Source organism: Electrophorus electricus, chromosome 13 (genome assembly GCF_041902795.1).
Source record: "Electrophorus electricus isolate QZ-2024a chromosome 13, ASM4190279v1, whole genome shotgun sequence".
NCBI classification, from domain to species: Eukaryota; Metazoa; Chordata; class Actinopteri; order Gymnotiformes; family Gymnotidae; genus Electrophorus; species Electrophorus electricus.
In genome coordinates, this window is record NC_137509.1 from 15036683 (window position 1) to 15052175 (window position 15493).

The 15493-nt window shown below is 36.5% G+C and overlaps 1 protein-coding gene across 1 annotated transcript; it reads left to right on the forward strand.

The window, feature by feature from the left end:
* Window positions 1–4329: 4329 nt before the first annotated feature.
* On the forward strand, window positions 4330–6501 carry LOC145643507 (immunoglobulin kappa light chain-like). The gene is made up of 5 exons (XM_081694977.1): window positions 4330–4387; window positions 4663–4721; window positions 4809–5171; window positions 5357–5707; window positions 6253–6501. The coding sequence occupies exons 2-5, from the start codon at window positions 4676–4678 to the stop codon at window positions 6378–6380; spliced, it is 888 nt and encodes a 295-aa protein (XP_081551103.1). The 5' UTR covers window positions 4330–4387; window positions 4663–4675; the 3' UTR covers window positions 6381–6501.
* Window positions 6502–15493: the final 8992 nt, after the last annotated feature.

The following is a 15493-nucleotide window of genomic DNA, read 5'->3' on the forward strand; positions in this document are numbered from 1 at the left end:
ATATATATATATATATATATATAATGAATGGGAAAAACCAAGCATTGTCTATGAATGAATCTGCTTTTAACCTGTTGCTTTTGATATCATCACAGTTGTGGGTGGACTGCTATATAAGAAGCAACAGAAACATTAGTTAAATTACATTGTATTTAAAGATTAATCTATAATACTGGAATCATTTTAAATTTTAACATAATATTTACACAAATATTTGAACATAATTACTTTTTTCCCTTGAAAGGTTCAAGACAAGGTCAAGGTCACTCAAAACACACAAATAAGGTAAAAAAAAAAAAGAATTAAATATTTTCCTGCACATAAAAGAAGACTTAATTAAAAACAACTCCAAAGCTAACTACTATACGCCTATTCTCTACATGGTTTATAACACATTTTTGTTCTCTGTCAGGTTGAAGACACAGGTGGCTTGAGCTATGCAGCTTTGAGATTTGCTCAGAAACCTTCTTACCTCTGGAATATCCACAGTTATGAACAATTCAGATGTTTATGAATTGGCAAGAAAACTGAACTCCCATTTTGGTGATTCTAGGCTTGTATCAAATACAACTCAGATGAGCCAGACAAAGTCCTGTGTTGACACTGTGATAAACATTTGAGGTAACAAAGCATGATTATTTAAGATCATTAAATCATTAAAGACCACTTTACTTAAAACTTTTGAAAAACAGCTCAGCAACTGCAACCAAAAATTCCACAATTTTTATTTTTATCAAGATCTGTCCTCTCCACAATCACTGGAGCCTATAATAGAAAATAACAGAATAAAAAAACCTTATTTGGAATAACAAGACTATTTCTCCTAAATCCTATTTATCCTATTTCTCCTAAATCTTTTCAAAACTCAATTAATAGGTTTTCATAACACTACTTAATTTTTAAACAAACTGTTTATCTGAACCTCATTTTTCACTCAGCCTAGAGTCAATCTGCCAACTTCATGAACAAAGATATTTTTCTTTTTTTTGGTGATGTGTTTTTACAAAAACACTTTGTGCTCTTTTTGTGACTATTGGTTTCTAGTGTTTGAAAGTAATGTTAGCCTTGCAGTTTCAATTCTAAACTAAACTAGCAAAACCTGGACTTCAAACGTGTTGAGTGATCAACTACATCTAGAATAAATTCTGAAAATTTGATTTTTGGCTTAAATGTTCCTTTATAAATCACAAGAAATGGTGTTTTGATATCTTATATTGATTTAGGTTTTATATCCAAGGTCTCTAGGACTATATGAAACATTTCATACTAATAATATTTTCAAGTGTTTTATGATTACATTGTTTATATCCTCATGTCATGCATGTCTATCAGATCATGTTATAGTACCTTAATTAAACAGTATCATACTAAGATGTTTTATTTATGATTAAGATATGTCTTGATAAAATAAATAGGGTGACAGAAAAATAGAGAAAGGAGAAAATAGCCCATGAATGTAAGGTAAGTATTCTGAGGGTATAAACAAGCATCAACAGGTACCCCAGATAAATTGTCTCTCATATTCTGTAAGATTCCTCATCAGGGAACAGACATGTGGATCGATAGCCAAAGACCTTTTCTGGACAGGCTGTTTGGTCCTCTTGCTCATTACTTTGTCTCTGCTTGCATTTGATCCCCTCACTGGGTTGAGTTTAAAGAAATGTATGAGGGGAAAAATGAAACATACACTATTATGGACAAAAAATGAAAAGAGAACATTGGCAAATTAACGTATGCTTACTGATGTTAAATTTACACTTTGGTGGGGCACAGACAATGGCAATCCAGTTTGCACCCATAGATCGTGTAACTCTTTTAGTTTTCAAACTATAGCCATCAATCTAGCTGACCCATAGCACCAAACAGAATGTCATACTGACTGCACTCAGTATGAGTGTATCCCTTCATTCATCCCTTCATCCTCCCATAGGAACCCATTCATTTTATAACTCCTTACGCAGAAAACATAGAACAACTACATTTGCTGTACTGACTGAACTATGCCAAATCACCAAATTGATCTTCATACTGATGCACTCATCTATCCACACATCTATCCTTTCATTCATCCCTCCTTCCATCCTCCCAATACACATATAATTTAATTTACCACATTAAACCATGTGTGTATTGTGGAAAGATGTTATTAATGCTTGTAGGGTCTGCAGGGTGATGCTGGTGATCAGGTCTGGAAACTTGAGCATGAGAAGGTGGTAACAGTAATCAAGATCTTGAATGTTTAGTCTTAGCATAAGGTTCGGAATATCTGATTGTGACAGGCAGTGCTCAACCGTTTCTTTGTTTCTTTGTGAAACAACTTGAATGAAGAAACGCAGCTTTTACCGACACTCTTAGTTAAAAGAACAGTAGCAAAACAACCAGATTTACAGATCCTATCATTTTTACAATGCCTGCTTATTTATTGAAGTCCTAATTTCATGTTACATTCACAAGCTATTTTAAACCAAAGGCTCCTAGACATATTTTTCTGTGAGCCAGTAAACATGCACAACCCACAAAAACATTTTGATCAGTAGTGGTGGATATGAAAATGTAAAGAAAAAGAGCTATGCATTTGCTTACCTGATTCTTTCTAATGGTTTTCAATGAATACTGTATGAAAATAAACCACCAATCAATCAATAATCTGAGCTGGTCTTGGTCTAACTTAATACCAGGGACCACCAGATCAAGACCGTATCATGGCCAGCCCAATCTCCAGACCTGAACCGCATTGAAAACCTCTGTAATGTGATCAAGAGGAAGATGGATGGTCACAAGCCATCAAACAAAGCCAAGCTCCTAGAATTTCTGTGCCAGGAGTAGTGTAAAGTTACCCAACAGCAACGTGAAAGACTGGTGGAAAGCAAGCCGAAACGCACCAAATATTGATTCCTTGACTCATCCCATGTTGAAATATTAGTACTTTGTTGTTTATAAATGAATATGAGCTTGTTTTCTTTGCATTATTTCTGTAACTATTGTTATTTTGACCTTTAGTCATTTTCATTAAAAAAAAACATGCTCTAAAATAAAATATTTTCATCTGGAATTTGAAAGAAATGTTGCCAGTATTTTATAGAATAAAACAAAATGCTCAGCCTGGTCAAACACATAGCCATCAATTGTAAAACTAAAAAAACTGATAATTTTGTAGTGGTCTGTTACTTTTTTCCAGAGTTGTGTATATACATATCACTTCCCTTCTCCATGGGTCAACATAAAAGAGAAACAGCACTGAACATAAAAATAGCCTGCTTGCTGATATGGTAAGTCACCTTTCTCAATTCCATAATTATAACAGCCTCTACGGGCTTGCTCTGACTGGTTGGTCTGTTGACTTTTATACACTAATTATCCCATCACTTTCCTGTGGGAAGAATCAATGCAATGATTAAAATTCACAGTTTTAACTATACAGTTAAACAATATTTTAACATTGACAATACATTTTTATGCAAGACAGTTTAAAAATGAATTGTGCATCAATCTCTCATTTTGTTTTTGGTTTCACATTAAGATTTTTCTTGTCAGTGTGGAGGGTTCTCCCACTCCCTCAAGGACGAGGTTGGCCTCTTCCTCTTCCAAATACTTTGGAACTCCTTCAGCTGCTGCAAGAATACTACAGCTTCTGCTATCTCAGTAGATTTCATCAAAATCTATGCCATGACTCTTCCACCTAATAGAGAAGATTGCACTATAGATTTCCTGCGTGATTCTACAGTCTCCCCACAGTCAAGCTTGCCCACTGTGTTATGCTTAGGAAGCAAGGCCATGGAGGAGTACATAAGAGAAGCACTGGCTCAGACTGTCTGAGTCCCCAGCAGTCACCACATTGAGTGGAGTCAGTGACATTCTGTAGAACAAAAAACAGGAAGAGGCCATTCAGCACAATATGAGACCATTTGAAGTGAATTACTGCTACACTGAAATACACGTGTTGCCAGACACATAATTTTCTATGGGTTTCCATAGCTGTATATATTTTATTACAATGAAACTTATGTATAGATTCAGTGCAATAAATATATGAAGAATTGCTGCACTGGATCCATAGCTGTTGGAGCTTGCTTTTGTCAACAGTTGTCACCTGATATGATGCATCTGAAATTGACAAGAAAATATACTAATATACTATACTTATTAAATACTAATAATTTAGTGAAATGGAAACAGAAAAATCACCAGAAAATGAGAGTGATTTAAAAAAATACAAATGCAGCTAGGTTTTTAAGGACATATATGACCCAGCCCCTCATTGTCATACAACCAATTAAACACTGTGATGTCAGTATCCTTTGAAGTTCTCACTAGTCATTATTCTGTGCAAATGAATACATGGGCAGAGTTAAAGGATTATTCCACCAAATCTTTATACAAAGAGAATGTAAGTGGAACAAATTTGGTTTGTGCATGCCTCTCTGAAAACAGATGCATCTCTTAAGTACTGGAATGATATGAATGGTGACCATAAGAATAATCAAGTATTTATGATTTTATGTGAATATTTTAAAAGTGAAATTACAGACTAAGGCTTGTTAAACTGCTTAGAGGATCTGTCTTTGGATTCTACAGTCTATTAATATGATATTGTTGTTAAACACACTGGCATGAATTCACTTTCATAAACATATATTTCTACAAAAAATGTTTTTCTTCCAGACTTCATTGAAAAATGAGGTTCCTCTTCTTGATTATATACCTTTACTCAGACTGCTTTTGTAAGTTAGATTTTCTATTTTAGTTTTTCATATGATTATAGTGTCCTTTTCATTTAATGTTTCTGCATATATTCTTTGTATTTTCAGATGCGCAATGTCAGGTGGTGGTGGTTGTGCAAAAGGACCCTCTAATAGCGGCTAAACTTGGAGCCAATGTGACAATTCTTTGTAATTATTCCTCCGACCTTATGAATAAAGTTTCATGGTACAAGCAGACTGTTGGAATGAGACCACTACTAGTTGCAGACTCTCAGCGCTACTCAAAAGAAGCCACATTTTATAATGGTTTTAACAAAAACCATTATATTGTACAGAATGAAGATGGCAGTTGTGCTTTGAGCATTGTGAAAACAGAGCAGTCTGATTCTGCGACCTACTACTGTGCCGTGGCTTTTATGAATATCATTACTTTTGGAGATGGAACAGTTTTGGTGATCAAAGATTCTGAATGTTAGTCACACTTTCAACCCAAATGCTAATGCAGAAATAAGAATTTTAATTGGATATTATTGCAGATATTTATTATCAGACATTTTGGATCAAGGACGTTTTATTTGGTAATATTTTATGTTACTCATTAGTTGATTACTTCTTTGTTAAAGTTATTTATTGCTTCTAATGCATTACTTTTTAAGGTGCACATTATTCCAGCCACATACTTCTCCAGCAGCCTGTGACAGAGCCAGTTCATCCAGGAAACTCTGTGACTCTGCAGTGTACAGTTCTCACTGAGATCTGTGCCAGAGGACACAGCATCTATTGGTTCAGACATGGTTCAGAAGAGTCTCAACCAGGAATTATTTATATCAACGGACACAGCAAGGGTCTGTGTCAGAAGAGCTCTGCGGCTGACTCTCCTACAGAGAGCTGTGTGTATGAGCTCACAAAGAGGAATCTCAGCCTCTCTGATGCTGGGACTTACTACTGTGCTGTAGCTCTTTGTGGAGAGATACTGTTTGGGAATGGAACTACACTGTTCTTCAAAGGTAAGGATTGCAATATAATGTCAGTTGAAAAAAGCAAACCCTAGATCAACATCCTACTTGGTGTTTTAACACCAGGTTAGATCGATTAAAGATAATACATAGTATACTTATAGATAGCATACTTTTAAAAATTATAGATATTTATAGACTACTGTAAAATACTGAGTGGAGTTAGTTTCCTCCCACATTTCAGTGTTGTGCATGTTAGCATAACTTGGTGTCTTAGCCCAACATGCATATGTGCCTGTGATGGGCTGGTGCCCTGTCCAGGGTTGGTACCAACATTGCGCCCTGTGCTGCTGAGATAGGTTCTGGTCCCCCTAAATTGGATTAAGTGGTTTGAAACATGAATGAATTAAACTGTGTATTCTCAGCTATTTATGAATACATAAGATTACATCATCTATAATTATTCAGTTTTATTCCTTTTATTTATCGGAAATAAACTATTTGGGGGAAAGTCTAAATTACTGTTATTGCATATGACTTTCAATATGCAGTACAAAGAAATACAGTATATAATTGCTGTTTTCTTTTCTATGCAGGTGGAAGTTGCATTGAACAGATGAATATGTTGTCTGGGCTCTCCATTTTAAGATCTCTGATTCTTGCTGTCATGCTTATTACTCTTACAGTGCTCCATTGTTTCTTGAAATTAAATAAAAAATATTAAAACATGCCTAACAAATATTGAAAATGTTACATATATCTTTATATATATCTTCTTTCCACTTTTAAAAGTCTGTTAAATTATGACCACATGATACATGTCACCTTATTTGATTTCTTCTGGAGATGCATTATGATTATTGTCATGGAAAATTCAATTTCCCTTGTTTCATTGAAATAAAGAATTTTGAAGTAATATCTAAATATGCTTTCAAGTTTCAAAACACACTGTTCACACAATGTTAGTCAATACAGAAGCTGCAAAAACAGCCCATTTTTAAATAACTGTTTCTCGAGGAAAAGCTTATTTACATATTTCCACCTATTCAAGGTACAGCAATTTAGGTAAATGTAAATCTAAAATTAATTACTTTTTGTTTTTGCAACTAAAAGCCAGACAAATGGAAGTTCACATAAAGGAAAAAATATTTTTAAAAATGTAGGATATGGGCCCTTTAATAAGCAGCTTGAAGGTTTACATACCTCATTCAGAACAACATGGTGGCTTGGTGGTAAACAAGTTTGCCTCTCAGTACTAGGGTATTGGGTTTGTGTTCCTCTGGGTGGCATGTCCATGTTCTCTTTGTGTCTGGGTGGGTTTCCTTCAGTGTCTCTGAATTACTCCCACAGTCCAAAAGAACATGGAGGTTAGGTGAACTGCGTATTATCCTACCTTCCAGTGCCTCTGCCATCCCCCAGGGGGCTATGGTTTCAGGCTGAGAATATTGTGCATGAATGGCTACTGCTTCTCAATTGTGGATTGACTGGATCCTGTGGGTTGTTTATAAAGCATTGTTTGGTACTGAGAAAGAGGCTAATATAACTGTAACAAATAAATCACATACAAACTAAACTTTTGAGTCTGGTTTAAAGGTTAAGTGTTTGAATCTCATATACTGACTTTTTAATGGACAATTCAACACAAAGGAACAAACATATTTTAAGTTTAATACAGGTACAGAGTTGTGCTTAATTGTTTCTTCCAAGTAGCTTTTAGCTAGCATACTGACAGAGAAACTAATAGACGGCTTTGTAAAACAAGAAATATGTTTGAATGGCAATTAACCCTCAAAGATATTAATTTTTCCCTCTCTGCAAACAGGATGTGGAGAAGAGGCACGATTAAACAGATGCTTATTCCTACAGACAAATGATACATACAACGCAACACATACACACACTTTGTACACCTTAAACACCAACAAACACGTACTACAACACAGGAGACATATACACACACAAAATGATTACACATAATACAGAACAGGTGGATGACGAGAGGGCATGGCAACACAGATGAACACACACAGACATAAAGACGTTTGAGGAGGGGGTGGGAGGTGGACTCTTAAGCAGGTGGAGCCCTAAGTGCTGGGGGTTCATCACTCTTGCAGCCCGTGACGTTAGTCTAAGAGGAGGGATCCCCCTGAGGTACCTCCTCCACCTCCATCAACGGTTCCTCCTCACGATCGGACCCCGGGTCCAACTCCAGAGTGACATCACTGCACTCCCCTTGCTCTTCATACTCATACTTCATACTTCTCCCCTTCTTCCCTTTTTTCTTTCTCTTCCCGGGCATCCTTCTTTGGTTGGTGTTTCTATGACGATTCGTTGCAAATACGATGTGGGGAAGAGGCACAATTAAACCGACATTTCTCAGTAGGATGTCTATATCCACCAGACAAACAAATGTGCAATGATGGCCTATAAAACAAATGGTTTTTTATAAAATATTTTTACATTGCAACTCATTATAATTATCGGTAAGGACCCCAAACCTACTTCAACAACATGAAAGCAAAGCCTACATAGATGTTAGAAATATCACCAAACTGCCACAAAAACTCTTTGCCCAACCAACTGTAAAGAAGAGAAACTCTAGTGGGCACCAGCTTGGTGGGCCTTGGAAGCTGGAGGCTCCAGTTAGAGAGCAGGGCTTGGACAGGTATTTGGCCAACCATAGGTTTATTGGTTAATTTAGTATTGTTGGGTAGAAGGAACTTCTGGGAATTAGCTGTATATATGAGGTGTAGTTAGACTTGTGTGAATGATTCTGTATAAGGGAGTTGGTATAGATATAATAATTAAAGTAAAGTAGAACTAAAGTAGAACTTTAAAAAGCTAGGCATCATGATCAGAACATCTGTAGGGCCAGTGGGTTCCAATGAAAGGTCTCCTGTGCCATCAGAATCATGTGACTTAAGGCTTGATATGTCATTGCTTATTCAAAAAACCCTTTTCCATCATTATTTTTTCATTTGGGCTTTATTGATATTCTGACTTTTCTGCCTTGTTCTAACATAAACTGTTTTATGTCATATTTGGATGTGTTGTGGTTTTTTTTCAAATTTTGTTTCACAAAAACCTGGCAGATAGAAAACCTGCTTCTTTAAGATTCCTTTTTGCTACAAAAATTAATATAGGAAGCTCATAAAATAGAATATGTCCAGTCCAGTGTGCATAGAAGTGTAGCAGTAATTCACTTCAACCCCTCTTATCCTATACAGAAAGGCCTCTTCCTGTCAGTTATTCTATATAAAGTTACTGATGCCACCTTTTATGTTTTTTCTTGTTTTCTATTTTTTCTGTAAAAGGATCATACTGTGTTTGAGCTTGCATACATACTATTCACATTCATTTAAATGACTACATTCTAATACCATTATAAAAAAGACCTCACATGTGATGCCTAAGATTGCAACCCCCGAGCCACACCCACGACTGCCTCAACCATCTACTACCCCCACACCCCAAAAATAAACCATTATTAAACACAGAAGTTAAATACATTTACCTCAATATTAAATAAATAACTTGACAATGATTGAGAGTACATTTTTAAGATGATATATGAGCCAGCCCTGCATTGTCATGCAACTAATCACTTCAATGTCAATATTATTTGATCTTCTTACTAGTCATCTGTGATTTACTAATCTGTGCGCAAATGTGCAAAAAGAGCATCAGCACCTGACTTGGCTTCCTGTGGGCTTTAAATGGGGAGACAGAACACAAAAACTAATGAGACACAGGTGACTGTGATTAGTATTCAGGTGAATGGGAAAAAGACAGGTGCAGTGTGTGTGTGTGTGTGTGTGTGTGTGTGTGTGTGTGTCCTTCTATCTAGGTGCCTGGAGAATCATGACATCATCATTCTGTGCAAATGAGAAAAAATGGTTAAAGATTGTAGATCAAATTGTAGATTGTAGATCGATTGGAGACAAGTAAGAAGATCAAATAATATTGACATTGAAGTGATTAGTTGCATGACAATGAAGGGCTGGCTCATATATCAGATTAAAAATGTACTCTCAAGCAGTCACTTTATTTCTTTTTTATTGAGGTAAATGCATTTAAATTCTGTGGTTAATAATGGTTTATTTTGGGGTGTTTAGGATTGAAATACATGTTTAAATACATGAACTAAACAAGGAAGAAGGTGTGGACAAACAAACGAGGGGTGGAGACAACGAAACTATTGCATGGAACTAAAATACACATGACAGGGAAAACACGGAACACGGAAGTTGGGAGGGACTAAACGTGACACATCTGTTGGTATTTTGAGCATGCAATTGATCCAACAAGAGGAAAGCAAAAATCAGAATTGAGAGTAACGGGAAAACTAGGTAAAAAAAAAAAGGAAAAGAACACTCAGTATGTTCAGGTAAACTGGAGGCAATACTTCACAGAAACAAACAGTCTTAGAATGGCTTATATACATGGGAAACAGGTGAACTCAATATGCAGGTGATGAGGCTCTGATGAACTGTCAATGATTGGGTCAGTAGCCCTCCTAGAGTCGAACAGCATGTTGGGTATTGTAGTTTGTTTGTGTGTCTGGCAGCATAACAACAACAAAGAGGAAAGAACACAGCACCCTCCCCTACAATAACAAACTGTATATATATATATATATATATATATATATATATATATATTATACTGATGAGTCATCTCTGTAGCATCCATGTAAAACAAATCTTAAAATAACACAGCATGAAGAACAAGTCATCAACGTATCAGTTGTAAAAAGTGCTATATAAATATATTTGATGTTGACTTTGACTAGTGAAATTAACTATGGGTATTTTCTGATAGAACAGCCATAGGTTGACTTATTGAGTTATGCCTTTAACCAGGTGAGATTAATTGATGGTTGAGGACAGGACAATACAATGAACTACGACTTACAAAGTGCTTTGCCATCTACTCATGGAATGTATCCAAGCCAGTACAGTACAGTAGTACAATTCAAGATGCCATTGAACTAGAATAGTGATTTGATGATCCTTATTGGATCATCAAACATCATAATTGTAATTGTGGTTATAATGCATATCAGAATTTTACAAAAGTATCGACAAAAAGGTAGGGATTTGTCAAGTTTTCTTATATATTTGCACATGAATATCCAGTATCACTAAATGTGAAACTACAGTAAATTATACTTTCTGATTGTTTTCAAGACTCTTTAACTGCTCAAACAATACAAGTGAATCAGGTAAATATTAATTTCTGAATTGCCACAGATTTAAATTGATATTATTCAAATCTCTCAATCAATAAGCCTACTTCAAAAAAAAGGTCTCTCACTGTATGACACAGAACGTTCATTTGAAATCTGACAACTAAAGTTTCGCATTGTTATGAATTTTATTTTATTTTATTACTTTTGCAGGTTGATGACAAGGATGACAAGGACAAGGAATTATGCTGCTTTGAGTTTTTCTCATAAGCCGGCATCTTCAAAAAATCAAGATCAAAGCCCATTAAAGACAAATCTGTGTATGCACAAGTCAGACTGTAAAAACTGCAGGTTTTATTTTCCTTATAAGCAAACATGTAAATACACCAGATACAAGTCTGGTAAAAACTGTCCAAATACACTTGAAAACATAAAATACCTCACAAATACACTTGAAAACATAAAATATCTCACAATAAAATTGTTTTTATTGCAGTTTAATATTTATAGTTCACAAGTCAGTATATAAATATGTTGATTCAGCATATTTATCACTCTCTCACTAATTTCCCCAGGCCTTTGCTTTGTGTTTGTGTGTGTCTATTCTCATAGATATGAAACCTACATAAAAACAGATTCAAAACATTTGAATCACTAGCCACTTAGTTTTCATGTTTTACAGTGTTTAAAATGATATAACTTCAATGTCTTGATAGAACATCATGCTTCTGTTTTAAAATCATCTGTGGGGAAACAGAATATACTACTGTCAGATCGAGTGTGTGACATGTGCACAGAGGGAACAAGATGCAAGCCCACATTCAGAATGTTTATATTCTCCATAATAAAACAAACACAAAGCAGAGGAGTGAGTGAAAAAAGAGGCAAAGCACTTGCATTAACACTCAAGGCACTGAGCCACAGTTGATTAACACTTCCTGTTGGCTTGAATAGAGAGACCAAAATGTAAATGAGGGACAGGTGCATGTAATCAATAATTAGGAGACTTTGGAAGTTGTGGTGTGTGTGGGAGTGTGTGTGTGGTTGTTGGCATGTCCCTCAGTCTGGATGCCTAGTGCACTATGACAAAGTGCACAAAGCAGAGATTTGCACATAAGTATAAAACTATAACAGTATTAATGGTCAATATTGAGCTGAAGACAGCATAAAACGCACCAGCAATAGTGTTTTCCTTAGATATGTCAGCTCTCTGTCAATTGAACTCTCTCCACAACAAATTGCTGATTACATGTCATGTAATGTTTCCAATGAATTTCTTATTACTTAATAAGTCTAGAACAGTTTTCCCATTCTAGACCTTGGAAACCCCCCCAAAGGCCACATTTTAGCCCTGTCGCAGTTCACAACAAAGTCAAAGACAAATTAATTTATATAAGACATTTGTCAACATTTTGTCACAAAGCTGGGTCCGGATACCTAATGAGAAACCCAGAGGCAACAGTGGGAAGGAAAAACTCCCTGGGCTGAATTAAGGAAGAAACCATGGGAGGACCAAGACTCAAGGGAGCCCACCTACCATTAGTAGCCAGTCCATGCTTTATTACATTACATTGTAGATGGAGCATCAGTTAAGCCAGTGGGTCTGTGGGTGGAATATTTCTGACATGGCAACATCAGTTCATCTACTGTCTACTTTAGTTCATCTATAGGTGGGGCCAGAACATTTTCTTAGATGCTTTGTCACTGATGAGCAGTACTAGTTTAGCGTTGGTATTATCTCCACAGTAGCAAATAAAACAGAAAGATGTAGATTAGATGTGTAAATATGAGCATCATATGAATAGTCCTTATACAGTAGACATGCCAGTGTTTAGCATGTAGCTCCAGTAGGTTTATCTGTAGCAGCATAACTAAGGGAAGGCCAGAGGGTGACCACAGTCCTAAAGGCTCTCTGAGACTGTGGTGATGGTCACCAACTTTAAGAAATGGATCTGGAGAATGTGTGTAAATAATAGAGGTAGCACTTCTCAGTCTCCCTAGGAAAGTCAATGGCGAGGCAAAGTATTGTCTGATTGTTGAGCCTTAGGTTCAAGAGAGACAATGATTTCTTTCTCATGAAACAGTGAACCAGCTCATTACCTTCTCCTAGATAGTTGAGGAGCAAGGAAATTTGCCATTCCAATACACATTCACTGGCCACTTTATTAGGTACACCTTGACAGTACCAGATTGGACCTGCTTTTGCCTTAATAATTGCCTTAATGTTTAATGCTTTTTCCTACCACTGCTATGCTGATGACACTCTATTATTTCTTTCTTTTCTCTGACATGCTGGTCTCCAGATCTCAGCATGCTTGACTGACATTGTGTCATGGATGATAACCAACCACTTGACGCTCAACCCCAGTAAAATTGAGCTTCTGTACATCCCAGATACTCCCAACTGTACCTCACAGTTTGCTTTGAGAATTGCCTGGTATCACACTCTGAAGCTGCTTGTAGCCTGGGCATAACTTTGGACAACCAGTTGTCGTTCTCAACTCATGTTTCAAATCTAACCTGGTCTTACAGATTTCTCCTTTGTAACATATGAAGGATTCGGCCCTTTCTCTCACAGGAAGCTACCCAGGCGCTTGTGCAGTCTCTTGTGATCTCAAAGATAGACTACTGCAACTCGCCACTTGCTGGTCTTTCTCCAAGAGCCATCAGCCCTCTACAACTTGTCTAGATTGCAGCAGCTGCTCTTCAATCTTCCAAAGTTCACACATGTTACTCTGCTGCTGTGCTCCCTTAAATCTGATGTATGCAGCTACTGGAAGCCAATTAAAACTTTGATGCTTGTCTACAAAGCCAAAAATTGACCAGCCCCTCCATTCATGATGTCAATGGTCAAAGCCCGAACTGTACCTTGAGTACTTTGAACCGCAAGTATGGCTTGGCTTGAAATACCTTGCTTCAGATCTCATGGACGACAAGCACTGAGACTATTTTCTGTCCAAGATGGTGGAATAAACTATCACTTGCTGTCTAGACAGCATAGTCCCTTGCAGTCTTCAAACGCAGACTGAAGATCCATCTATTTGTGAAATATTTAAATGACAACTGACCCTGCTCCCATATTGACTGACTAAATTAATACTTATTGTAGGGTATTGTTTATTACACTGATGTTGCCTAATGAATTCTAGCACTTATTGTTTATTACACTTACCATTGTTTAAGAGAGACTTTGTGTATTTTGTACTTATAGGCATCAGCAGTGATCCCTGTATTTCTACAGTATTCTAGATCATTTGTATATTAAACTCTAATCTGCTGTACTGGCTAGGATGTATTCTATGAATAAATGACAAAGCACCTTTGTAAGTAACTCTGGATAAGAGTGTCTGCTAAATGCCACAAATTTAAATGTAAATGTAGTAGCATAGATTCAACAAAGTGCTGGAAACATTCCTCAGAGACTTTGGTCCATATTGACATGACAGCATCATACAGCTGCGTATCCATGATGCGACTCTTCTGTTCCACCACATCCCAAAGGTGCTCTATTACATTGGGATCTGGTAGCTGTTGAGGTCATTTGAGTAATTGAGCTCACAGTTATGTTCAAGTAACCAGTTTGAGATATTTTGAGCTTTGTGACATGGCATGTTATCCTGCTTGAATTAATCATCAGAAGATAGGTACCCTTTTATCATAAAGTGATGGACATGGTTAAAATGATGCTCAATTGGTCTTAAGGTGGCATAAAAGTTCATCACAAGCCTGAACTGTTGATACGAGGCAGGATGGAGTCATGATTTCATGTTAACACAAAATTCTGACCCTACTATTCGAATGTCAACGCAGAACCAGGGACTTATCAAATCAGGCAATGTTTTTTTCCAATCTGCCATTTTACAACTTTGGTGAGCCCATATGAATTGTAACCTCAGTTGCCTGTTCTTGGCTGACAGGAGTGGCACCTTCAGTGTGGTCTTCTGCTGCTGTAGCCAGTCTGTTTGACATGTGCATTCATTGATGCTCTTCTACATACCTTATTGTACCGAGTGGTTATTTGAGTTAATGTTGCCTTTCTATCACCTCAACCAGTCTGCTATTCTCTTCTGTTCTCTGGCATCAATAAGGCAATTTTCTGCACAGTATTTCAACATACAGGCAAGCGTACAGGCATGTGTGCCTGAACTGGCAATGCTAATTGTAATATGTTGTCTGTGAATTGCCACCTAACTTCTCCAAGGGTCACATCTAGCACAGGAAATGTTTTGATGATTTGTCTTTGGTCCTGGACCATTTGTTTAATGCCTTTTAGGATGCTGTCTGTACAGTTTTTCAAATTTCAGAAAATTAAAAAAATTCTCAGTGTGCTCAACACATACAAAGCATGTGTGTAATTGGAATTGCTGTTGCATCTGTTTATGTAGTAGTTATAAATATATAAATGATAAGGGAGAGCCCATATCTTACATAAGGTCAGGGTTTCTATTTGTTTGATTACTGTGTGTATTTGTATTAAGCCAGGTTTTTATTGGCTTTATAAGTGTGTTACATGTCAGACTGTACAAGATGATGCCAGTAAAAGATGGCAGAATTCTATGCCAAACAGTGTGATATTGTTTTTGAAGTTGACTATATGATAAGATTCTCTAATGATAGATTAAAGTAAATGAAATTGCTTCATTCAGCAT